The 25,595-nt window shown below is 39.7% G+C and overlaps 2 protein-coding genes across 2 annotated transcripts in view; one reads left to right on the top strand and one right to left on the bottom strand.

Annotated features, from left to right (window-relative positions):
* Positions 1-1,853, top strand: part of CDC20B (cell division cycle 20B) — a 34,251-nt gene extending 32,398 nt beyond the window's left edge. Inside the window, exon 12 of the mRNA XM_033009191.1 lies at positions 1,498-1,853. Coding sequence (XP_032865082.1) covers positions 1,498-1,661 — 164 coding nt within the window. The 3' untranslated portion in view covers positions 1,662-1,853. The remainder of the gene's footprint in view (positions 1-1,497) is intronic.
* Positions 1,854-7,125: 5,272 nt separating this feature from the next.
* On the bottom strand, positions 7,126-11,704 carry GZMA (granzyme A). Its single transcript, XM_009976857.2, has 5 exons — positions 11,644-11,704; positions 10,794-10,941; positions 9,011-9,149; positions 8,047-8,319; positions 7,126-7,284 (listed from the first exon to the last, which is right to left on the bottom strand). The coding sequence occupies exons 1-5, from the start codon at positions 11,702-11,704 to the stop codon at positions 7,126-7,128; spliced, it is 780 nt and encodes a 259-aa protein (XP_009975159.2).
* Between the last annotated feature and the right edge of the window lie 13,891 nt (positions 11,705-25,595).

Below are 25,595 nucleotides of genomic sequence, written 5' to 3'. Positions count from 1 at the left end.
GTGGATAGTTTTGGATACCTCCAAAGACTACATCTCCAGCTCTTCCTTCAGAGTCATTACAGACACTGAATGGAGACAGTGTGAAGAATTTTCTGAGTTGTAAACTCATGGTCTTAAATATTGGCAAAGATTGTGTACACTTCAACAACTTGAGAAGGAGCAAAGCCTGAAAACTAATCTCTGCTGAAGTAATTTAGTAGTGGTGTCAAAATTCTAGTCACAAAGTTTAGGAGGGACACGTGTTACTCAGCCCCAGAACAGCAGATATTTGCTTTTGGTCACAGTGGTTCCAGAGAGCCATTGTAGCAGTTTCACAGACTTAGGGCAGACTGTCCATCTGCAACAGTCCTATGGATCCTTATCAGGTACCATTGTGGTAAGTACCACAGTTTCAGAGGGATTTACATTTCCTCACATGTTTATCCTCATAAAATTATTTTGAGCTAGAGAAGCACTATCCCCTTGTGTTCATGGAGAACTCAGGTGCAGATGATAGGATGACATAGGTCACCTACATGCATTCAAGTTGGTTACCCAAGACTTCCTTCATAACTTCACACTTCCTTTTAGAATGCGGCTCATATGGTCTGATGTAGATGAGATACACTATGTCTCAGAAGTTTATTTTTGCCCTCCGGGTGACTAGCTCAGCTATATGTTTGTCAGTAACTCATCCAACCAGAGAGGCTAGTGGCCAGTAACTTGGAGTAAAAAGTCTTCTATTTTCTCATGGCCCTGTATGCTTAAAAACCTTATAGGCTTGCTTATCAATGACATTGTGCTAGATGATATGGGAGGTCTATGCCAGAGCAGTAAGGTAAATATAGGTCTCAACAGTTTCAGTTTAGTACCAGACATTTTCTGCCTTCAGTTCAAAATCAGTTGCTTCTACTGAGGGAGATTCCTGTATAACCAGATTAATGAATTTCATACGTTCTTTGTGCTGCTAGACTGGAGTAGCTTCTGACCTTCAGTGTCTAGCTCCCAAAGTTTACTACAACTGCAGACAAGCTTCAATATACAACTGCAATAAATTATTTAGTGGGGTCACTGTTAAAATGTCTCCTTAACAGTAATAACTGAACAGCTGGAGACACTATCTCATTATTGTTGGATCAGCTGCAAACTGTCTGCAAGGCACGTGCAGCCAGATGGGGAGTGAGACACATTACCAAACACAGATAAGACTGATGTAAATGCATGGAGAGTCAAGGGTTCAGGTTTAATGTTCTTCTTTGACAGTGTGTCTTCTCAATGTGGTGCAGCCCTGGCAGTTAAAGCCTGGTCCCTAATCAGAAAATACTGCCTTCAACTCTTTTTTAATGTGAAAATATTCTATAGATAATGCTAGCATCCGACATCCTACACAGCATGTTTTGCTGCTACAGTAAAAGTGGAACAAGACTTAGTGTGGGTGAAGGTGGTGAAAGTGTCTGGGATAATCAGTGTAGAATTGTGGTGCATCTTTCCTTTTTTTGTATGTGTTTTATTTTACAGGTCACAAAGGGAGAGTCCTGCATATAGCCCTGAGCCCAGATCAGAGCAGGCTCTTTTCTGTTGCGGCTGATGGACTAGCTTGTCTGTGGAAATGCCATGAGCCTGAGGAGAGCAAGCACAGCAGCAAGGCTTTTTCTAATGGTTATTTGAGCTCATTTTTGTGACTTCTTTTCCTTGAAAGCAAGTGATTAAATGAATTTAGCCTATTCAGTAATTCAAAATATGTGTTCCTTCCAATGGAAACATGGCAAAAGATAGTACAATTTTTTCAAGAGAAAACAATTTTCCCCATCAGTCCATCATGTGAAATGTTAGTAGCTTGTCTTACCATAGAATAAAAATATTCTAACTCTGAAGAATAATGTAATATTTATTTTCATTAAACTATCAAGCATGGATGGAATCCACCCCGTGTCAAGTGCCAGCATAAAGTCTTAGGTGCTGCTTTTAGCTATGATTTTTGTAAGTAGTTTTTTACATCACCTTAGCATCCCCGTTGGGAACCACGTGCACATTCACGTAAATTGCCTTGAATCGTTGAAGGGCTAAGATCAGCAGAGACCAGTCCAGGGGTCTGTATTGTTCTATATATCACATAGATCATGGTACAGAATCTGTCTAAATATTTCTAGAGGTCTCGGTTAAATGTGTAGCTGTAACTAAATATAAATGATTTATTGGGAATTCTTTATTGTTTTTGTAGTGGTAATGATAACTAGCTTAATTAGAAAATTGTCTTTATTGAATTTTGATTTGTTTCCTTTCCTTAAACCCACCTACTATGCTTGACAATGATTGAAAATATAAATAATCATGCATAATTATGTAATCAACTGCTTAATAATCCAGGTGGACACAGTGAAAGAAGCATGCTGTTTGGATCAAACACAACAGTTAGTTTATTCATTCCTTAAGGATGCCAATTTAATTCTGGGTGTCAGCAAACCTGGCAGCTGTCACCCTCTCATGAATTTTATTTAGTGATCACAAGGACCAAACCTCTCGGTCTTTAACAGATGTTTGGCTGTGGAAGACTTGTACACTGTCAACAGTTAAGTAAGGATGTCAGGATTGGTCTTCACATGCTATTCAGATGCAACTCAGTAGTGCTATTCAAAATGTGTTCTAACCACAGACATCTTCAGAACTTTGCTTTCATTATTAAAAATTATGAGAATTAAGAGGCAAGGATTTGCTCTTGCATTTGTATATTAAAAGCCCTGTGAGCTATCAGAAACTGATACTGTTTGGATTTCTTTTTTTTTTTGTTCTGCTGGAAATTTATTTAGGGTATTTACTGCAGTTGGGGAAGAATGGGAAATTAGGGGAGTAGAGCAGTGTCATCCCATGGTAAATTACTCTGTGATCAAATGCATGAAAAGAGATAGGCAATGTTAACAGAAGCACAAGTATCTCTGTAAATGAATGTGAAACTCTCATGGCTTTAGTTCTCATCATTTTTAAAACCTCATCTTCTGCTGTTCATAAATCATGTGGTTGCTAACTTTAGGTCTAGAAGGTTGAGACCACTCATCTTTTTTATCTAGTGAGATGTTAATTTACAATAAATCTGTTACTAAACTGTTGGTTTCTGATGTCATCTCGTGTGGTCTTCAAAGCGGGTTGGAAGATGAGAATGTTGATTATCAACTGAGAAATGATTAACACGAAGCTGAAGTCTAAGAATGGGAAATAATTTACACTGTGCCTATCTTCTAATATGATCATGTTTGTTGCAGCAGATTTTATCAAATATTTGGGAGCTGATTTAAATATTCAAAATAGTATTTAAAATAATGTAACAGTTTTTAAAAATGTTAAAAACATTTTTTCTCTTTTGAATGGCAAAAAGGAGTGGAATTAGACTCTACTCATATATTTTTTGGATTCTTCCTGAAATTCTCTCTCTTTCCTTTGACAGTATCTAATGGTATTGGTTTGCCAAATATAGGAAGAGGTGTATAACACAGGATAGGGGGCTGTGTTAGGAAATGAGATGGTTACTATTGAAGCAAACTATAATCTGTTGGATGCTCAAGTGTCAAATAAGAAAATACATTCCTTTCAGACTGAGAAGTGCTAATTTCTTAGTTAATTATGCTTGTTCATTACTGAGTGGTCAAGCTGTATTGCCCCAGAGGTACTTTAACATAATATCTAAAAGTGTGAAAAGTCACTGACTGCAACAGAACTAACCGAAAGCTCATAAATACAAGAGAATCTTGGATGTGTGACCTGTAGCTCTATTCTGTGACCATGTCTGAGAAAGCATTTAAACATGCATTTGATTTGCAGACTGTGACTAATCTGGAGTGAAATGAAACATATACTGAAGTGCCTTTTATGGATGTCTTTATTTTCTAGATAGGCTCCTTTATTGCCAGTTTCTTTCACATGGCAAAGTTCTATCTTTCTGTAGTAGGAATTTGAGGAGTTGAATAGTCAGCATGATTCTGCTTCACTAATATTTTGCAGGTAATGTTACTGAATACTTGCAAGTATAGAGTGTGCAGTTGCTGAAAGTGGATCGTTGTTCTTGCCTAGTTGCCGCATCCTGCCAGTGCAGAGGTCTTAACCTACAAAGTCTTGGGCGAAATGTGAAATCCTGACTTACTCCCTGTAGAACATGGCATATTTTTAGCTCATTACCTGTTACATGCCTGGTATATTGTTCAGACCCAGTCTAAGACAGAAATCAGAACCCATTTCTAAGAGGTCAGTTAGTTCTGCATCTGAGATCTGTATGCACTAAAGGCTGAGTCTCCAGAGGTGGCACAGAGGATTTAAGTAAAATTTAAGTTGCCTAAACTCAGGCCTTCATCTCCATAGTCCCGTCCAAGGTGGAGCACTGTACAACACATGGAATCCAAAACTTCAAGACAAAAATCATTTTTACAAGAGGAAAAACTCAACTGCTCATACAGGGCATGTGTCTTCCCAGATGTACCAATGTAAAAAAGTGTTTGTCTGTAATACAATGAAATGGATTAAAGAAACTCAGACTGGGGAATTCTTTTGCCTCCGGACATAAATGCACTAGTCTTTATCAGACAGTCCCCTGTTCTTCAGCCACTATATGATCAGTCTTGATGTTACCTACATAAATGTTGCATTAGTTTGTGTAATGCAGTTTATACCTGTTTATTTCCCCCAGTTATCTCATATAGTCACAATGAGAAGAAAATTGTTACATTGTAGATGTCACAATGACATCAAATCATCATAACATTTTTCTTGGATAGTACATAAACTTGTATGGGTTCCATTCCATAGTGGTGGAGCTGTTTTGGGCATGGCCTCAGAGAAAATCCCAGTTTGATCTTCTTGTTTCTGCTTTTTTTCACTACTTTTTTTCACAGGTTTCCACTACTGGCAGTGGTGACAGAGGCTTGAATATTTTGTTCACCATGTAAGTCCAGTTCCATTGGCTCATTTTGCACAATTCACTAAATAACACTCACGTAAAAAAGATAAGTTTTTAAAGTATTTTGGGGTAGATCCTAAATTTCAAGCTAGAGGAGGAAGGGTTCACATTCTTTCCTGCACATTTCTTCATGCATTATAAACAACTTCTTGGTCAGAACCTCTCCTTCCTGGTCTCTAAGGTTCTGCAACACTTGGGTCAGAACTACTGTCTGAAAAATGGAGAAATACTGAATGATAGGCTGTGAGTGGAATTTTCTACTTAGGAGGATGCTGCCTGTGACTTCCAGGGAAGAGGAAAAAGCAGGTGAAAGAGCAGTACAATGAAAAAGAAGCTATAACAGGATGAAAGACAGTCAAAAAATGGGCAAAGAGGAAAAAAAATAAGACTAATGTATGGAATAGTGAAATAGCCCTAGGTGATCAATTGTCTTGAAGATCAGCCACAGATTTTTTACTAGATTTATAAAGATATTTTTGTTTTCTGAAGGTTTTTAGAATCAGTTCTTTCCTAAGCAAGGGTTTGGTAGGTTGCAAGAATAGAAAAGTATAGACTCAACTTACTTGTGTTTAAAGACAGAATCAAAGTCACCATTTTGGGTTCAGTACCAGTCAGTGGGGCAAATTGTCCTCTCATTTTCACTGTTGCAATGTGGGCTGGAAATCCTTCTCTCTGCTTGTGCTTTGCTTCTGTTTGTGTGCGTCTCTGTGTCTGTGTTTGTGTGCTCATTTGTGTGTTCAGCCCAAGAGTCAGATCAAACGTTTTGGGAATAAGTGTAAGGAATGCGAAAAGTCCTGACTGTTTAATGTTTGTAATGGACAGAAAACGTAAAAGAAGATGTTCAGCATCAAAACTTTCAGTGGAGATCCCTGTAGTTTAGGCCCTCTTCCTCCTCGGCCTTCATTCTTTCTCTGTGACAAATCTACTGGGTTTTTTTCTCAAAAAGATCAGGTGAAGTCAGTTGTGTAAAAAAGTTTTAGTCAGTATTGTCTTATGTTGTGTTTATAAGTGCTGTTTAAGTGTTCATTATGAACCAAGAAATAATTTTTTAATTAAAATCAATGCAAGATTGCTATGCCCTTTGAATGGCCTCTGCTTTCTCTTAGCTAATGCCTACTACCAAGTAAAACCCCCCAAAGCAACACAAAATAAACCCAATCTCTTTATGAGGTGTTCATGGCATTGAAAATGCCCAAGGCTGTTAGTACAGATGTGGGCAGAAGCATTATTCACAGTAGGTCTGCTTGCTATTTGACAAATGGTTATTGAAACACTTAACAATTTCTCTGCATATCTGAAACAGCAGTAGTAATATAATAAAATTAAGATTGTTTTATTTTATGAATATTGCGTTATCATACCCATACTCCAGATGAGGCACTTTCTGTAATTTCTCTGGGTTTTCAGCTGATTTTTTAGCGTAATGTTGCTGATCATGGTGCATTCTGCAAACACATTGCACATCCAAAACATTATGTACACAGACTATCTGTACTGCAACATACAGAGTTTTCCACATAAATTGACAGCTGCACACAGTAGATTTTTATTGATATTTCTTTATTAAATGTAGAGTACATAAAGAAATGAAATCTAGAGGTTTCAAATACAAGACAGTTAGGAAATGCACATTTCTTATCTCCCATAATCAGATACAGTTGCTGAGAAACTTAATTTGCAGAAGCTTAGCAGTCCCCTACACCTGTAAAATAAGGAGCTCTGCTGCAGAGAAACTAGCAAGTTTTTTAGGTGTTTGGACTTGTACATAGCATCTCACTTTCAGGGTTAGAAGAAGTCCAGATACAGAAGAGTGCAGTGTATACTCAACATGCAGTGAAGACACAAACAGCTGGATTAAATTCTTGGTCACAAATACTCATCTATGTAGAGGTCAGTCTGAATGTGCAACGCAAGAATGTTGGAAGCCTGAGTCACAAATACCCGTCAAATTACTCCATGGCTGACAGTATAAACTACAAGTGCTGTTGTAGCAGAGCACTGTGTTCTGGCTGTGTTAAGATTACATCTGTCCTGAAAATAGACATATATATATTTTCATCTGTAAAGACATCAAGCTGCTAAAATTCAGCATGGGAATATCTCTTTTTACGAATATAAAGAAACTATTATTGAAAGCATATTTCAAAACTAGATATTGTTACACAAGTACTAAGTGGTAAATCACTTGGTGAAAACTGAATCTGTTAGGCTCCTCCTATGATTTTCCATATCCACTGAAGGTATTTCTTTGTGAGTCGAGTGTAGATACCAGGGCCATCAACAGTACCACACTTGTTTGCCTTCCCAAAAGCAGTGATACCTCTCATCACATTATTGCATCTTAACGGTCCACCAGAATCCCCCTGGTATAAGGAAAAAAAAGCCATTGTCATTCAAACTTCCAAAAACTAAAAAATGCACCAGTTGCATGGAGGAAATAAAAATTTAGACAGTACCATTGTGGATTTCTTTTTTTTCCACCTTGGAAGTTAAGATTTTCATTAGCAAACAAAAGGAAAAGATTTCAATCTGATCTTTCAAGTGTGAATAATGGGGAGTGAAACTAGCTTAGTGCTAAGAAATTGTTAGTCTTTTTGAGTATGAAAACAAAAAGCTGTAAACTTTCCTCTTGAAAAGCAGAATTTCTCTAGAAATTGGTACCTTTTTGTAATTTTGTTAATTCAATATTTAAATCTTTTAAAATATGGTAGTTCTTACATAGCTGTGCATTTTACTTGGGACTCAGTCATAATGCTTTTTTTCAGTAAAACCTGTTTCAAAGTCTGCTGATATCAGAGAAATTGTTCCACTGAGGTTAGCTGGTTGAGAATTGACTCATAAGCTATTTTGTGGAGATTTTTCTATTAAAGTCATTTTATTGAAGCAGAGAATAGTTATCTGCCATGCCTGGATAAAACCACAATATCCAATCTGTGAAGGTGAATTTATCAATGAGAAGTTTTGATTTTAAGGCTTGGAAGAACAAGTCTTGGTAAATTCACTGATTTTTAATAAAGTTCTTAATTGAAATGAAGAGAGGCAGAAATTATAAATGTGTAAAAGCTAGTGTTTTATATTTTATTTTTAATATAATCTATGTGGATATAGGCAGTAAATATACTTACAAAACATGAGTCCTTTCCTCCATTCTTAGCCCCTGCACATATCATGTTGTCTGTTATAAAGGGGTTTTTTCTGTAATGATTTTTGTCGTTGCAGATTTGCCTATTAATGACAGTGATATTGACCTCCCTCAGGGTATCAGAAAACTTTCTCACACGATTGTGAGTTTGTCCCCATCCTGCCACTGTGCAAGTTGTTCCTGGTTTGGGATCATCATCTGTAGTCGGCAGGGGTATGACTTGTACAGCTTTGTTAAGTGTTGCTCTTCCCTGAAGCTGTAAAAGACACAGAAAATAGTTATTTCGGGGCAGAGTCTAACAGAGGCCCCTGCAGTTAACCATTGGATCTTTTCCATTATGGTAATGGGGGATTACTGCAAGTCCTTTTTGAAGCTTCTCAGTTGTTTGTGACAGGATTTATGCAATCAATGTAAAAATGAGGAAAATGAATGTTCTTTGTCTCATGAAAGCCCGATTAGCTTCTGCTGAAATATTAGCTCTAAAAGATACCCTATTTTACTTCTCTGGCTTTCAGACCACTGGGAGGACAAAATAACAATAATCACTGAAGCTGGCAAGATTGAGAATCAGAGAAGTTAGACATTTTTAATTAGAACTGTTTTTCACACAGAACATTAGGGTTTTTAACCAAAATATTTCTATGTGTAGAATATGCTTCTTTCTCTGGATAATCTTTATTCTTTCACTGAAAATCCAGAAATTGAAATATCTTGGTCAAGCTCCAGAATTTTTGTACTTCTAGCACTGTCATGCATTACAGGAATTGTTGACTGCCTTAGTTCCCAGTGCATCCCCAATTCCCAAGTCTGCTGGGTTAGCAGACCACACTATATCACCCCAGAAAAAAAGACACCAGAAACTCCCTTGGCTCATCTCCCTCACAAGGAGGAAGACACTGGTACATCATAGGAGATGCGTATTCCATAACTGGTGTGTAAGTCTATACCTGCAGAAGCATAATGTCGTTTTCCAGAGAACTGGAACAGTAGCATGGGTAGCGAATTTGTTTTGCAATCTGAAAAACCTGTTTTTCTCTTTCATTTCTTTTCCGTGAATGAGCTCCAAGAATAACTTTCCCTCCTTTCCTGAGAAGAGGAGACAATGTGGTTAGTGGGATTCACTTGCTGTAACTCCATAAGTCTTTGCTGTTAAATGTGGTGCTATAATGTCCAGCTGCTACAGAGTCTCTTTTCTCAGGCCTAAAAAGCAACAGTAACCTAGAAAAATGTAACAGATTACCCCCTTTTTAGAAGTAGTTAAAAAAATTGACTCAGTGAATCAAAATTCACACTATCCTATATTCAGCTTCCCAGGAGCACAGGCAGTGTTCAGGTACTTGATGCCGAACCTACTCCTATTGTTTCCCTTTGGGAACTGAATGAGGGGTGGATGCATCAGGTTGACTGTCTCACCAACTGCAATCTGCACAATTTGTGCTGAAAATTTAGGGCTTCGCTCACAGCACTGTTAGTTCAGAGATCATAATGACTGGACTGATTTGTACTATTGCTTTGCCCTAACACCATTGCAACACCATTTTCTGAGTCTGCGTGAGACATAGCTCATTCCCTTTCTCTAACTTGACTGAAGTGGTGACAGAGTTGTTCCTGCTGGGGCTCTCTGGTGTGGAAACCAGGAGTCTAGCATTCCTTGGTCAAGCAGTCCAAACAGACCTTTATATCAGACCATGAGTATAATTGTTGGCGGGAGAACAATGTATGTTACAGCTGAATGGGAGAATATTCTTTGAGCAGATGGGTAGGTTGGTCCTCATTTGCATCTTACTGTGGAAAACACAACCCTAAGGAAGTGGTTGCTCATTTCCTTCAGCTGTTAAGAGCTGTCTGACTGTTAACTGAACATCATTAGGTTAATTATTTATTGTATTTTCCCTTAAATGCAATCTCATTTGGAAACACTCTTTATGTTATGTTAATATGACAGCTTTTGGGCCCTATGGTCTCTTTGTAGTAGGTCCCATATTTGGGATGTTTGGATGGGGACAGGAGAGATGGATTCATTTCTTGATGTCTGCAGAGTTCAGTGATTCTCAGGCAGGTGGCTGACAGAGCTTGTATGAGGTCTGGCTCAGCAGCAGCTCCAGTCCTCCCCACAAAGGCAAGGGGTGGGATGTCATTAAAACCTCACATCTTGCCTTGCTGAGGGACTCTGCAGGGCCAAATAGCCATTCGCATCTTGAGTCAGACAGGGAGAAGAAAGGTCGGCTGACAAGCTGACTTATCCAGTGGAGGAGAGATTTCTCAGTGTCTCCTGTCATCTGTTTGGAGAATTTTTGCTGCTGGTATAACTGCATGGTGTGTCTTTATGTGGTGAATTGCATATCTTTTACAGAATAAAATTACAAGTATTTATGTTTTCTGAGCAGCTATTTAGACTGGCCTGTCCAATGGCCTAGTGCACTGGCTGACTGAGAAAACAGTGATAAACCTCTCACCCAAATTCACTACTTCAGTGTTGCTATTCTGTGCTTGCATGCAGCTAGAAGCTTGTAAAATATCTCTTCAGAAATGGTGAAGATCAGTATACCTTGTTAGATTATTTTTTACTCACTGAAGCACATGGTCAGTACAAATTATAAAACACAGTAATCAGAACGTGATCATGGTCATGCTAAATGAACAAACCCACGAGGGGTATTAACTTTCCTTCTTGAACTGAGACACCAGATACTCAATGAGGACAATCTCTGAATCAGAGTAAGAACTTACACATCACAGTGGGCAGCTGTTAACACCCAGTTTTCCTTGATCAAAGCTCCTCCACAAATAGGTTCTTCATTTGATGTGGTGATTAGGGCCATAAATGGTCTCGAGTGTGGTGCTACTTCATTTCCTCCAATGATATCCACACAAAAACCTAAAAGTAAAAATAAGCCACAATACACACAGCTGGGCTAATAAATACTGTAAAACACTCAAAATCTCTTTGAAAAAAACAGTTAATGTAATTACAAAGTATACAGACACAATACTGGTCTTCAGGGTTGACTTTTAAAATTGTTCAGCAGTACTACTTTGGTATGCTTCAGTGAGACCAAAATTAGATCAGTGGGGTGAGCTTTGACAAGAAAAACATCAAAGTATTGTTGCTCTTGCACAGATTTCTTTTGAAGTTCACTGCTATGGTTAATTTCCTAGCTTTCATTGTGAGTAACAACCTCAGATCTGTCACATGATAAATACTGTACAACATATGATTTATGCAGACATCTGGAAACAGCTATACAGTGTAAGTCACATTACATGAATTTGTTTTTCAGAAAAACAGAAAATAAAGAGATTAATGTATGTGTATGCCTCTGGAGAGAAAGGTCAGATAATCATTATGTTAACTCCTCAGAACTCCTCCAAATAGCCTGTCCTCTGTGCTTTAATTAATACTACCCATACAGAAATTACTTTGTTTTATGTGAAAGATCAAACACAGTCAGACAGTGGAAAAGAGCTAATAAGAACTCAAATAATAATTGTGACTTCTTCCTTTACATTAATATGTGTGGCTTACCTGGAACTCTGTACATCAGCATTTACCTTCAAAAGAATCAAATTAGGCACTTACCTCCACGAATTACCAGAAGAATGACAGCAGCAGAGGTGGACAGAGTGAGGAAAGCTCCCATGATTTCTGTCTGGTGTTCCCCCTTACTCACTGTTTTATATATATATATATATATAAATGAAAAGGATGTGGGTTTTGGTTTTCCTCTTAAGGATATTTGACATTAATAACTGTGACAAAGGCAAAAAGCCTCCCCAACAACATAGGTGTTAGTGAGAAATTGCATCATCTATTGTGGTGTGAAGATGATCTGCCCCCCTTCATGTTCTCTTTGTAGCATTTGCAGAGAGCTAATGTGTGAGTACTGGGGTGCAAACTTGTAAGTCACTACATGCCCAGTGGGCATGTTACACAGTGGGACTCAGCTCACATAAATTTAGGTTTGATTCAGTTGCCCAGATGAAGACATATAGTTTCACTCTAGACAACCCAAGTGGCCTCCAGATCAGAGATGAATCCCAGCCCGTTCCCCATAAGGGAGTTATCTGTGCTGTTCAGGAGCCCCTCAGGGCCAAGGAATCTGAAGTTTGCTCCTTTCAGCATCTGATCCTACCTCAGTAGCTTTGCACTAATTGGGTAATTGTTGGTGATTTCTCTGAAGAAGGCAGATGTAGAGCTATTTCACTGATGTGGTTCATTAGCGACACGGTCAGCCATGTGACATGGCGACAGATTCATGCACTACAAAACCACACCAAATTTTTAATTTTCTTTCATTTTTCTCTTCACTACCTGAACATCACCTGTAACTATCAGTGGTTCATAGCACTGGTATTCTATTTTTTTCAATCTTCTCCCAAACACAGTACCACCAGGTATTATGGGTAGTGTTCTTTCATTTGCCATTTATAAATATTTGCCAAAGTCTGATTTTATGACATTTTAATTAGCAGTCTTACCATACTGAATCTGTTTCCTCTCTGGACTACGCACAGACATGATCAGGATGACCACTTGTGAGCAAAAATCCTGTACTCTGAGATCTGCTTAAACTCATAGTACTACAATGATTGATCCTTGGATATTCTGGTATGAGGTGCCATGTCTAGTGAAAAGAGACTTGGTATGTATTATCCTATGTTTACTTGATCTATTTTCAAGAAAAACCTATTTGGGAGACACAGAATAAAACATTAGCAAAGGTTCCTAGATGTTTTCCAGGCAACTAAGATAAATCCATGCCTACCATCTAAACCCACCTCTTCTATAGCCTGTTTATATATTTTTTTTTCAATAGCTAAGCATGTTCCTATTTACTTCTAAATCCTACTTACTTCTAAAGATATTTTTCTGTAATTCCATAAGTATTAGCATACCCATGCCTTTTAAAAAATCCCCTCTAATCCTGAGAGATCCCATTTACATTTACAATTAAAATTAGGAATATGCAGTATAAACTACTGTTTGATAACAACTGATCGCTTTCTGTGCATAAGTATTAAAGATCAGACTGATATGAATACAATCAGCCTCTAGTTTTGTACCCAAATGCTTTTGACAGAATATCACCTTCACCTTATAACCTATGTAGATGAGGCTGAAAAATTTACATCAAATTTTAGGGTGTGCAACAGGTTGGCCAGGCTCCTTTGGTTATGGCAATAAATTAATTTATGGTTAAGTTTAGAATTTATTGGCCTTTTTCATGTAAAGGGAAACCTCAAAGCAAAATTTCCTTCTCTATTTGAGTGCATTGTCAAATCATTTAATTAGCTCCTCTGCTGCATAAGCAATTTGTCTTCGAGAGGACTGACCTAAATGTAAGCAAAATGCTCCATCCTCTCTCCCCGCAGTGCCTGTGAGGCGTAGCCACTCTCTCAGCAGAAACCACTGCCTGTGTAAAAGAACAATGAGTTTACCCAGCTTCTGAATTCAGCCTTTGCCTCTGAGGAAAATTCCCATGGGCATTAAGCCTATGGGTCAGTGGATCACTTTCAGCTCTGTTCAGTACTGTGTTCACTTCTGTCCCTTATAATTTTGATTACATTTCTTCCCCAGTGACTATGCTCCTTTTTCCTTTATGCTGTTTCCTGTGATGCTAAAGGTGAACATCAGGTGTGATTTTACAAGGCCAGTTCAGGAGACCAGTCTAAACCTCAGCTCTAAGCCTCCCAGAGCTGCTTCTGTGCACCTGAGCTGGCTCCTGGGGCTGGGGAAGGGAGCGCAGGAGAGCGAGGCAGAGCTGGGGTGCCTTCTCTATCTCCTCCCTGGGCTGCCCTATCCCCAACCCCACTCCAGTGTGTTGGTCTGGACATCCCTCAGTATTTGGGGGACACAGTCCCAAGGACTCACTGGGGAAGGGACAGAACATATGCTGGGGATACCTATTTTACTTCCTTCTCTGATACCAGTGCCTCATGATACTTACCTGTTATCTTTCCTGCTTCAGCTATTTGCTCATCTTCCCTATTTTCATCTATCTACTGTGTGATATCACAGAAAAATGTAGTATCACAGAAATACAAGTAGATGTAGTTGACGCAGAAAGTCCTCAAAGCCTTGTAGAGAATCAGTGTTACTTCTATGAAGTTGAGTGTATTTGGCAAGAAGAACCCAGCATTAGATATTATGTTCTGGAAACACAAGACTTCTGTCTGAACAGAACATGGGTCTGTTGCCCATTTGTCTCATGCTACTTTCTAAGCTAGCCTCTTAGTAGGAGGGCAAAGACATAAAGGACTTGAACAGAATTATGTCTTTAGGACCCTCTTTGCAGAGATAATCTCCAGTGAGTGAATAATCCCAGGATAAGATGGAGGATGGAGAGTGATTTTGGGGTAACTAAAGCTGGATTTTTTATGAACTGATGAATTCTAAAACGCACATGTTTTCTTTTAAAAGAGCTTTGGAAGAGTATTCTGAAATATGAAATGTGTTACATTGTGTTGCATCATGTGCATGTTTTCAAACTGGGTTATAACTAGTAAGATTCTGTGCTATAGAAATAAGCATTTCAATGCTATAATCTCATTCAACAATCTGAAGAGCTGCTGTTCTCTAACTCTTGAATAAAAATGACAGCTAGCTATATTGGGCAAGTTACATTTCTGACTCTTTCTAAAGGTACTTCGAATGATAGCAGGTTTTTTCAGTAAGTATTCATCTAAGGATAAAAATATCCAAATTCTCAATTCCTCTGGATAACACGTAACATAATTGCACCTCTGTTGCATTTCAGATGGATGCGTAGACATTATTGGAGAACACATTGTGCGACCTCATTACTGGCCTTATATGGCTGCTATCCAGAGGAAGAATTTAACTGAGTGTGGAGGAGCTCTTGTGGAAAAGCAATGGGTTTTGACAGCAGCGCATTGCAAGGAAGTATCTTATACTGGGACAATCTTAACTCTTCACTGAGGTGGGGCATGGTGTGAAAGCCTGTGAGTAAAGAAAGGTGGATATTGTTTTTTTAAGAATTGTTAAAACTTTCAGTTCTCTCACTAAACTGATCTAAAAACTTTTCATTCTGTTCTAAGTTGTTTTGTAAACTACTGGTCTGCATGGTGTACAGTTACATTCATTAGTCAGATCCTGCCAGTGTTACAGGATGCAGACTGCACTGATGAAAGACCCAATTTATTATTTATGCATCTGAACCAGCAATGTCTTAGAGAAGGGTATATATTCTGAAGTGCTTTAAACAAATCTTAACTGTGCCTGGGACTAAGCATCAGAACACGCCAAGAGATGAAATTGAACCAAATGGAAACACTATTCCTCCCATTTTAAATGACTTGGGCTCGCAAAGATTGAACATCAGTCATGACTATGACAAGGAGCGTTATCCTTCTGACAAGTCAAATATGAACACAAGTACCCCTTCCCCTAGTGGGATACCCCCCTAGGCTGGCGGCTGGCAGAGCTGTTGAACAGCTGACTCAAGGTAAGGAGGACATCTGCTGTTCACATTAGGAAGTGAAATGCCCTGATTTTGCTAAAATGGTCCCTAAGTAATATTTTAATTCTCCATGGGTTTTTTCCTCTATTTTGAGTAACTAAAAGCAGACCAATTACAATAAACTTGTGCAAACCTGATCTCAAACACAGCATGGGCAGGTACACCAGCCTTCTTCCATCAGCTGGTCTGAAATAGAAGGAACAGATCCTTCTTTCTAAGTGAATTTGACTTTCACACTTCTTCAGCTGAATCAGGTTTGGTTGCATTTGTTATAAGGGTAGAAATATTCCCAGATGGCATGTGTTGTTTTGGACATTTACAAAAGAAAATCCAAGCCTTCCTCTTTGGAATTCAGGGTTTTTTTGATGGGATCTGGAGTCTCTTGCTCTTCAGTGAGTGGGTCAGAGATACTGTGTCAGTCATGATTATAAAAATTCATATTTGGGAGCTATTCAGTGGAAAGGGCACTGGTTGTCTTTGGTCCTGTGGAGATTGTGTTCTGCTCACTTGTTTTGTTTTTTTAACAAGCACATTGGTTTGAGCTGACTTTAAGGCTTTGCTGCTGGGACAAACTGAGACAACGTCTGTCTGGTCTCCTTCTGAGCTATATGATGATGCCTGTGAAAAACCCACCCACCCCTATGCTATGTTTAGACTATTCTTAGCAGAGGCATTTGCAGAGCATGTAAGCCTTCCTAACTAATTAATATTATGTGATAATCAGTTCTGAAATATTTTTTTTTTCTTAGACAAAAAAGCATGAATCCAGCAACATGAATTTCTGTGTGACCTGTGAACAACCTGTCAGACACCTGGATGAGGTGGCAATGGGTTTTGGTTCTCTCTAACCCTCTTCCTCCCCACCCCCAAGCTTCTCTGTATGCACAATGGCCAATTGCTTGAGCTTTCTGCAAGTCCGGCAGCTGCACCTCTGTTGAGGTTGGCACATGAAAGAGTCACAGGGATGGAGTTCTGTGAGTCTTATATCATTCTCACTGTGTGAGTGTGCTTCGTAGATAAAACCAGAAATTTTTAGGATCCAGCACTGTCTTTGCAGATATTTTCACAAGCAAACATTCATGTAAAAATAAATGAATCGTAAATTGTATCTTTCAGGGAGACATGCAGCTGGAATGAAGAAAATAACCTGTTTTTTTGTTTGAATTGATAAAATCTTCATTCTGGCTTGAATAAGTTGTCCTGTGTGTAGTGAGATTGTGTTCTGAAGATGAAGCACAGAAAACCAGCAGTATGTCTTCTGGCAATGTTATCTTACTGGGCTGCATTAAATTTGGCAGGGCAAAATGAAGAAAGACAAACTTTAATAAATACATTTCTGATGATACTCAGAGATCATGGGGGAGAGGGAGATTTATGAGTTGCTTAACTCTTACTGTTTATCAGCAGGAACTGGACATAGAACTTTCTTTGGTTTTGGCATTCTCCCGTTTTAATATTCACTATAGGAGTGTCTTGAGTTAGGCAACATCCATCCTTCCTTACTGTCCTGAATCCTGTATTTAGTGAAGTTAAGGACAAAACTCTTTCTAATATTACAGATGTCCACTTTAGTAGAGCCTGTATGCATAATTCTCAGAATAAGTATTGATTATCAATGTGCATTCTGACATCTCACTGATGTCAGCAAGATGACCTACATGCTATTAGTCAGGCAAGTTTCAGTCCTTTGCCGGATTAGATCGTAAATCCAAATGAGACCATTAAAAAATTAATGAAAGGCATCACTACTAGCAGTCCTTGTGCAAGCGACTCTCCTTAAAAAGCCAGTAGGCTTTTTCATGAAATTAATTCCAAACTCTGGAAATCCTTGAAGGTCAGCTGTCACACCATTACTTCAATAAACTGGATTTGTAGTAAAGAAATGTGACTTTGCAAAGAAAAACACAAACTCATGTCAAAACATTGAAATGACCAATATCCTTCCCTCTATTTTAATCATGTTGTTATAAAATTAAATTGTATTATGTTACATGTCTTTTGAATATCTTGAGAGATGTTGTTCAGTTCCAGTAGTGACCTCTTCTCCTTGTACTTTCTTTAAATTACAGATTAAACAAATTAGAAGTTAGAGTTGTTCTTGGAGCTCATCAAGCATCCATAGCTGAAAAACAACAGCAGATATTAAACTTTCCTAATCATCAGTTTGCAGGTCTTCCAAGGAAAATGATATAATGATCTTCAAGGTATTGTGTTAATTATTGTTGTATTATTATAAAAGGAATTTTGTTGATGATTGTTTTGGCTATTCTTTGATATCGAAGAGTGCATTGTTTAGATAGCTTAACAATATCACAGAACACCCTGCTTTTGGTTGTACTAATCTAGATAAGGTTATAGGATCACTGGCACTGAGAGCAGGGATGACATTTCAAGCCCATTCTGTGCTCTAAACTTCCCTTTTACCCACTCGCTGCAGCAACCCCTCCAAAACCCACATTTTTTAGTAATTTTTCAAAGGCAGTGCTGAAGTAACGTATGCAATGGAGTCTAGGTCACACCTATATACCAAAGGGATACCTCGTGCTGGACTGAAAAAAGTGGGTATGAAACTTACTCTTAATTATTTGGGGCAACCACATCAAGTAAAAATATGGATAATACAGGACATAGATGACTTCAGCTCTAGGAGCACAGAATGGTAAATAGCGAAGAAGGCTCAGGGCACTGCAGAATGAAGCATGGAAAGATGTCCTCATCAACATCATCATTATCTGGGATGCCAAAGTGGGGCAGGAATGTAAGAATTTCCTGCACATCAGCTCCTGCTCATCCTGGCTCATGCCTCACATGTCCCTGCACTGAGAATTGTGTTTATCTACTGCTGAGATTGACATGGAGGAAATCATAGATGCTTTGAATAGGGAGAAGCAGTCTCTATGTGGGAAAACTGTAGAAAGACAAATGGTTCTGGAGGACTGTCTTCCTGGTACCAGCAGTTTTAGTGCTGATCCATAGTCCCTGAGAAAGACAAGACTTGTGCATAATCTTGCCTATACCTTTAGGAACATCATGATTGCAGTATTATGCCTAAAAAATCTTGGATGGATCTTTATTTGGGCTATGTTTAATGTTATGCCTGTGATAATGAAGAAATAGCTTTATGTAAAAGATCAATATGTATAGTTAAAATAATTGCCTAGGTACAGTATATTATGAATAATATCACACTTCTGAAATAATTGGTGGAATTATATGGAAAAGGAAGTAATGACTTGAACCTAATTTTTAATATTTAGATGGCATCACCAGTTTGATATGACAATGATACAGAGAGGAAATTAGCAAAGTCCCTTTATGGAACTAGCTGGAGCATTTACAGACAACTGTGCCCCCAGTGACTTATCACTGCCCAAGTGTGAGAAACTCCTTCCTCCAGATGTTAGTGAGCATTTTCCATCTGCTTCACTGCAATGGCAGACAGGTTCATTTCACTGGCTTTTCATGTGGCCAATAGCAACTTATCAGGAGCACCAAGTTATTTGTGAACACAATATCAAAATGGATCCCTAGGAAGTAGTGTTGTTAGAGCTGAAAGTTAAAACCCTGTTCCAGAATGGATGCCATAAAATCCTTTGTCTGAATTTGACACAGGAGCAGGGATAGCATTAGTACCAAGGCTAACCTCCCATCTCCACAGTTCTGCTGTATTGCAGTACTAAGTGACTTGGGATAAATTTCCATCTTTGGAAATTCCCACCAGCACTGGTGATAACAAACTGCAATGATTTTTTTTTTTGCATAAACTTGTGATTTGTTGGAACAGCTTTTTTAAAAGGTATAAAGCCAGAATTGTTTAACTGACAACCATGCAGCAACACGTATAACCACCTGTGAAATGAATCATGGTGTGATGATTGCGTGTAAAACAGAAAATGTCTGTTCAGTAGCTGTGAGCCCTTACCAAGCACACTGGGAATATGTGTTAGTGTTTGGCTACGTTTTCATCACAGGCTAAGATGGACTCTGCTGAGGGAGGAATCTGTCAGGTAAAGGCCAACAATACACAGACACTTTGGCTCATTTAGGTCCCTTTGAATCTCTCAGAGGAAAAACTTGCCAGTCTGAAGAGTTCAAGATCTCATTTTTCCCGATGTTGCTGTTGTCATGTCTAATTGGTTAGAACTTTTGTTTTCATCTTTATTACTGGGTACATTGCACCATTCTTTGAGACTTTTCTGTGTGTCTGTCAAGCACCGGAGCCTGATTTCAACATGGAAGTTCAATGGCAATTTAGGTTCTCAAATAGAACATAGATCCAACAGCCTAACTCATATGCAGATTTTTAATTTTCTACTGTAATCAATGGGAAACTGGGCTTGAACTCACTACTGGTGCCATAGATAGGGAATTGCTATACAGTCACCAGGGAAATTCTTTCAGATTTGCAAAGGGGAATTTAAGCTCAGGATCAGTTCCTAAATGTTGAAAAGTGATTTATAAGGCAAGTATTGATAAAATTAGACTACATGCCAATTGAAATTAGATTATGCTTTCTTCCCTTTCTGCATGAGAAAGATTCTTTTTTTTTACAGCTGAATCATACTGTAAAGCTGAATAAATATGTGCATATGAAACCTGGAACAATGTGCAAGGAGGCTGGCTGGGGGGTCACATCTTCAGGAAAGCCATCAAAATATCTTCAGAAAGCAACACTTAAAAACGTTGATAGAAAAAGCTGTGAGAGCAAATATAGAAATAACACAAAAATAACCAGCAACCTGTTGTATGCTGTAGGAAAAAAAAAAAATTTTTAAGAGAGATGCTTGCCAGGTAAGAATCGAAGTTACAAGGAGGGAATGCGCTTTTAATAATGGTTCCCTTTTTACTGGGAACAAAGAAGTGCTAAACACTTAACACTGATCAGATTCATAGTGATTTTAACCACATTTGTAAGACACTTCATTGCTGTGAAAAAGAAGAGTTAAAACTTTGAGTAGTTTAGGTCAATGTACACAACAAAATGGAGGGTATGGGAATTTGAGTCTGGGATTATCTCAGTTAATGCTAGGTGCAATTTTTTTAGCTAAAGTGCTCTCCTTAGGCACCACCTCTATTTACTGGAGAAAAAGAAGAACTTTCAAGGTCTAAATCATCTGATCCTTTCAGATGTCAACATCTGACCAGTACAGAATTAACTGTACACTCAAAAGTGCTCTTTGGATTTTGCTTTTGATGTCTTCTGTGCTGACTCCAGAAGGGCCAATTGCAAAACAAGTGAGAATCAATTTATACTAATAATAAAAAAACACCTTTTGAAATAGAATTATGATAGCATTGTGCTGGTCTACAACATTTACATCAAAGCCTCCCTCAGGCTTGAAAAGCAACCTCTCCTTATACCTCACCCAGCCTCCATGAAATGATGTAAACCAAATGATCCATTTCATAGGTTGGATCAGGTTGGAAGCAACATTTCCAAATGTGCTTATGCACTGCAGGTGGCACTGCATGCTCCTCTGGAGAGCAACGAACACACATTGATATTTCTCTTTTGTTTTCTAGGGAGATTCAGGTGAGCTGTTAATCTGCACTGGTCAATAGAGTGGGATTGCTTCTTTTGGAAAAGGATGTGAAAGAAGAGACATGCCTGGAGTTTTTACACAACTGACTGAAAAATATATTGACTGGATAAAAAAAATAATCTCCCATCACAGAGATCCATGAGACAGCAAGATATTTTTAATAAATACTCTACTGTGCATTAGAACTAGATGCTGCTGCTTTAGACTGTCACCTTTAAAAAGTACCTCCCAGCTTTACAGCTTTTCTGACACCACCACAACTTTATGAGAAGAGTTTAAAAAATTTGTCTTTGTACAGATAATATGTTTACTCATCTTTAGGAGGAAACTGCCTCTCAGATAACACAATTTGTATTGGACTTCACCCTGCTTCTTAGTGTGATGGGAAAGTACTGCCCACCTTATTCTTTGTGCCTGGTATGAGGCAACATTTTTGAATGTGTACGTACATAAAAACTCAATTTCAGACTGACAGTGAATGAGATGTCTGCTGAATGAGAAAAAAACAAAGCAAAAGCTTTAAATGTTCAAATATTTAACTGTGATGTAATTCAAAGCCAAATACTTCAATTCTTCATTACTAATTATTTAACTAAATACATTTTCAGAGAGTCAAAGTTTTAAACAGATAAACATTTTTCCAACTAATCTTCCATTATGAGAAAGAAAAAAATAATTTCCTTTTTTTTTTCTTAGATTATTTTCCCTTTTTTTTTTTTATGATCAAATCAACAAAATCATCTCTACTCACCGCCTAGTTCATGATCTCACCCTTTCAGTGGATGGTCTGTTGAAAAAAGTATAAATACTGATTGTAATGGGAGTAATTATACTTCTCTAACATAGTGCCTATATAGCATCTGTCAAAACAAACAGGAATTTTGCTCTGAATTTCAACAGACTTCTACTAACAGAAGGACCTGCCGTGTTTCTGAAGAAGCCTGTGGTTAGTTTGGTGTATTCCTATTATCTTCTAAATATTCTCCAGGTCTTTTTTAGTCAGCAGTTTGGAAGTGACCATCTGCAAGGTTTCTTTGCTTCATTGGTTATTTCATTAATATGTAACAAATACAGTAAATTTTTGAACATTGCAGAGGCGTGAATAAATACCTTCAACACATCAACATGCTGGCCTTGATTACTAACCATCAGCTGTGTCACTGCACTGAGCAGATCAAGCCCTGTATCATAAAGGCTATGCAGATAAAGGAGCAAAATGGACACTGCAAAGCTGGGTTGGTAGTTGGCCATGGTGCAATAAAACCTGACAATGTGGTGTATGGGGGCTTGGTTAAATTCTCACTGAAGTTCATGGGAAGGAAGATCTTAAAAGATGCCAGTGAGAATTGGCTCAGGACTGGAATGCAGACAAAAACCAGGAAAAACTGGGGGAAAAAAGGGGAAGTGATATAAAAGTGGAAAGAACAACATACCACTGATAAATTTTTCATCTGGGTGTCTCAGAGGATGTTGCAAACACAGATTAGTCCCTGTACCTTTGTAAGGTAAATAACAGCAAGGATATACTTCTTCCTATCCTTCCAGAGAATCTTTGTACCCTGCAGCCCAATAACAACTAATTGATACCTCTCACAGGCAAAGATTTCATACTCTCTGTTCACGTGAACAATGGCTGTATCTCAGTCACTGATAGGAAATAACGAGTGATACATTCCAGAAACCATAACCCAGCAGGTTAATTCCAGTTCAGATACTGGTCTTTGTGTGTGTGATCTCCTTGTACTGAGTTTGTGTGGCAAGGTTTTGGTAGCAGGGGGGCCACAGGGGTCGCTTCTCTGAGAAACTGCTAGAAGATTCCTGTCTGACAGAGCCAGTGCCAGCTGGCTCCAAGATGGACTTGCTGCTGGCCAAGGCCAAGCCCATCAGTGATGGTGGTAGTGCCTCTGTGATAACATATTTAAGAAGGAGAAAAACACCTTTGCAAGGGCAATTGCAGACAGGATTGAGGAATGAGTATATGTGAGAGGAACAACACTGCAGACACCAAGGTCAGTGAAGGAGGGGGAGGAGGTGCTCCAGGAGCTGGAGCAGAGATTCCCCTGCAGCCCCTGGTGAAGACCACGGTGAGGCAGGCTGTGCCCCTGCAGCCCAGGGAGGTCCATGGTGGAGCAGATACCCACCTGCAGCCTGTGGATGACCCCACACAGGAGCCAGTGCATGCACCCGAAGGAGACTGTGACCCCGTGGGAAGCCCACGCTGGAGCAGGCTCCTGGCAGGACCTGTGGTCCCATGGAGAGAGGAGCCCACGCTGGGGCACGTTTGCTGGTGGGACTTGTGACCCTGTGGGGGACCCACGCTGGAGCAGTCTGTTCCTGAAGGACTGCAGCCTGTGGGAAGGACTCACGCTGGAGCAGTTCATAAAGAACTGCAGCCTATGTAAAGACTCATGCTGAAGCAGTTCATAGAGGACTGTCTGTCATGGCAGGGACCCCACACTGGAGCAGAGGAAGAGTGTGAGGAGTCCTCCCTCCGAGGAGGAAGGAGTGGCAGAGATCGTGGGTGATGAACTGACCACAACCTCTATCCTCTGCCCCACTGCACTGCTGTGGGAGAGGAGGTAGAGAAATTGGGAGTGAAGTTAAGCTTGGGAAGAAGGGAGGGGTGGGGGAAAGGTGTTTTAAGATTTAGTTTTATTTCTCATTATCCTACCCTGATTTGATTGGTGATAAATTCAAGTAATTCCCCAAGATGACTCTGTTTTGCCCATGAGGGTAACTGGTGAGTGATCTCTCCCTGTCCCTGTCTCTACCCATGAGCCTTTCATTATATTCTCTTTCCCTTGTCCAGCTGAGGAGGGGAGTGACAGAGTAGGTTTGGTGGGCACCTGGTGTCCAGCCTGGGTCAACCCATCACACTCCTGTAATGACTTCATTTATAGCATCTTTTTTTTTTTTTTTTTTTTCTTTTATGGGCAATGTAGCATTTATGGGCAATGTAGATGGTGGAAGGGCATTACTGCCAGGCCCCCAGGGCACCACCAGGCCCAATTGCCCCTGCCCAGCCCCTGTGGCTACCCCACCTGCTCCCCCACAGCCCAGGACCCATGGCAACCCCCATGGCCATCAGCCTCTGCCCCAGCAGTGCCGCAGCAGGGCCGGTTTCCAGCTCCCCTTAGCCTGGCCCTGCCCCACCACGGGCCCTGCTGAGCCAGGCCTGCCCACAGGCCAGCATCCCAATCTGGCCTTAGCCTGTGCCCCGGGAAGTGCAGGAGCAGTGAGCCAGGCAGTAACCTTGACTCAATTTCTGTCCACCCTGAGGCAAGCAGGGTCTTTTTTCCCTCCACATTCAACAGGAGGGAAGTCTTTGCTGGTGTTGAAATCCCCGTGTCTTTGAGAGTGTGCCTGCCCATCTGCCTCTTTGGGTGAGGGGAGGTCTGGGCCAGGGAGTGTGGTGGGAGTTTTGCAGTGGGGCTGCCAAATGCCTTGCCATTTGGCATTTTATTAGCAGCTGTGAAAGCGTACGGTAGAAAGATGACTGATTCTGCAGCAGGGTGTAGGCAAAGGTCCAGGAAAGGGTGACTGCTGGCTAAACAAGGTGACCACTGGTGTCACTCACTGCTGAAACCACTGATGGTCTGGTTCTCGGAACTGAGCTGAAAACAGGAAAGCCACAGACAGTAGCTCCAGGTACGTTACAGTGTTACAATAGCAGACACCCACAAAGCCTGACAAAATTAAGCTAGAATCACATTCTTACTAGACTGAGAGGAGCTCATCTTCAGCAGGTTGTGGTGGAGTTTACTATAGATTCCAGCTGTTTCCAGCACAGCATTTGAAATTCTACTTTCCTTCAGTAAGAGAAATCTAGTCTTGTCTCTTTTAACCTGTCACACCCGAACACTAATCCTTAGGTGCCTGTGAGGTGTCCACTTGCACATTACCTCCCAGCTTCCAAATACTGGTTTCTTGTAGCACACCAGCTCTCCCATACTATCTGTTTTTATATTTACTGGAAATTTCTGAGTGGAATAAAGGAGTCCTGCCCTGGGAATCCTACTGGCTTTGGCCAGGGCTGGGATCCTATCTATACTTGAATTTTGCAGCTTGGTGTCTGCTGAGTTGTCTTCTCTCTCAGACATTTGCACCTATCTCTGTTCTTACTGAAATCTTCCAGTTAAGCGATATTTCTTAAGGATTATTTGCTGAGAAGTCTGACTTGCTCTTCACCTCTCACATAGTCACATTTGGGCATAGAGAGCAGCCCCTAAGGTTGACTAGACCATGCAAAGATATGACATATGGCACTGACATGTGATGTATGGCACTGGTGTATATACAGTGTATATACACTGTACGGTGCTGACATATGGTTGATGGCTCTCTGTCCAAGAGGGGGCTGACAATTCATATTTGCGCATTACTCAGGAATGCAGATGCCAGTTAGCTTTAGTCCTTACGTTCATTCTGCCCTTGTACTAGGCAGTAGTGACTGATGCTTTGTACTAGTTTTGGCTGTACAACTAGTGCGCTGTATGTTCAATGTGGGA

The sequence above is a fragment of the Tyto alba genome, unplaced genomic scaffold, assembly GCF_018691265.1.
Source record: "Tyto alba isolate M040663 unplaced genomic scaffold, T.alba_DEE_v4.0 Super-Scaffold_42, whole genome shotgun sequence".
NCBI classification, from domain to species: Eukaryota; Metazoa; Chordata; class Aves; order Strigiformes; family Tytonidae; genus Tyto; species Tyto alba.
The sequence above is the reverse complement of the archived record's forward strand: the minus strand, read 5'-3'. Positions and strand labels throughout refer to the sequence as shown.

Bases quoted from the DNA above. Each gene is read 5' to 3' on its own strand.
- GZMA (XM_009976857.2), bottom strand. From the start codon at position 11,704: ATGGGAGCTTTCCTCACTCTGTCCACCTCTGCTGCTGTCATTCTTCTG. The intron at 8,320-9,010 runs GTATAGACTTAC...TGTCTTTTACAG, and splicing joins ACGACATTATGCTTCTGCAG to CTTCAGGGAAGAGCAACACT. The intron at 7,285-8,046 runs GTAAGTATATTT...TCCTTATACCAG, and splicing joins GAGGAAAGGACTCATGTTTT to GGGGATTCTGGTGGACCGTT.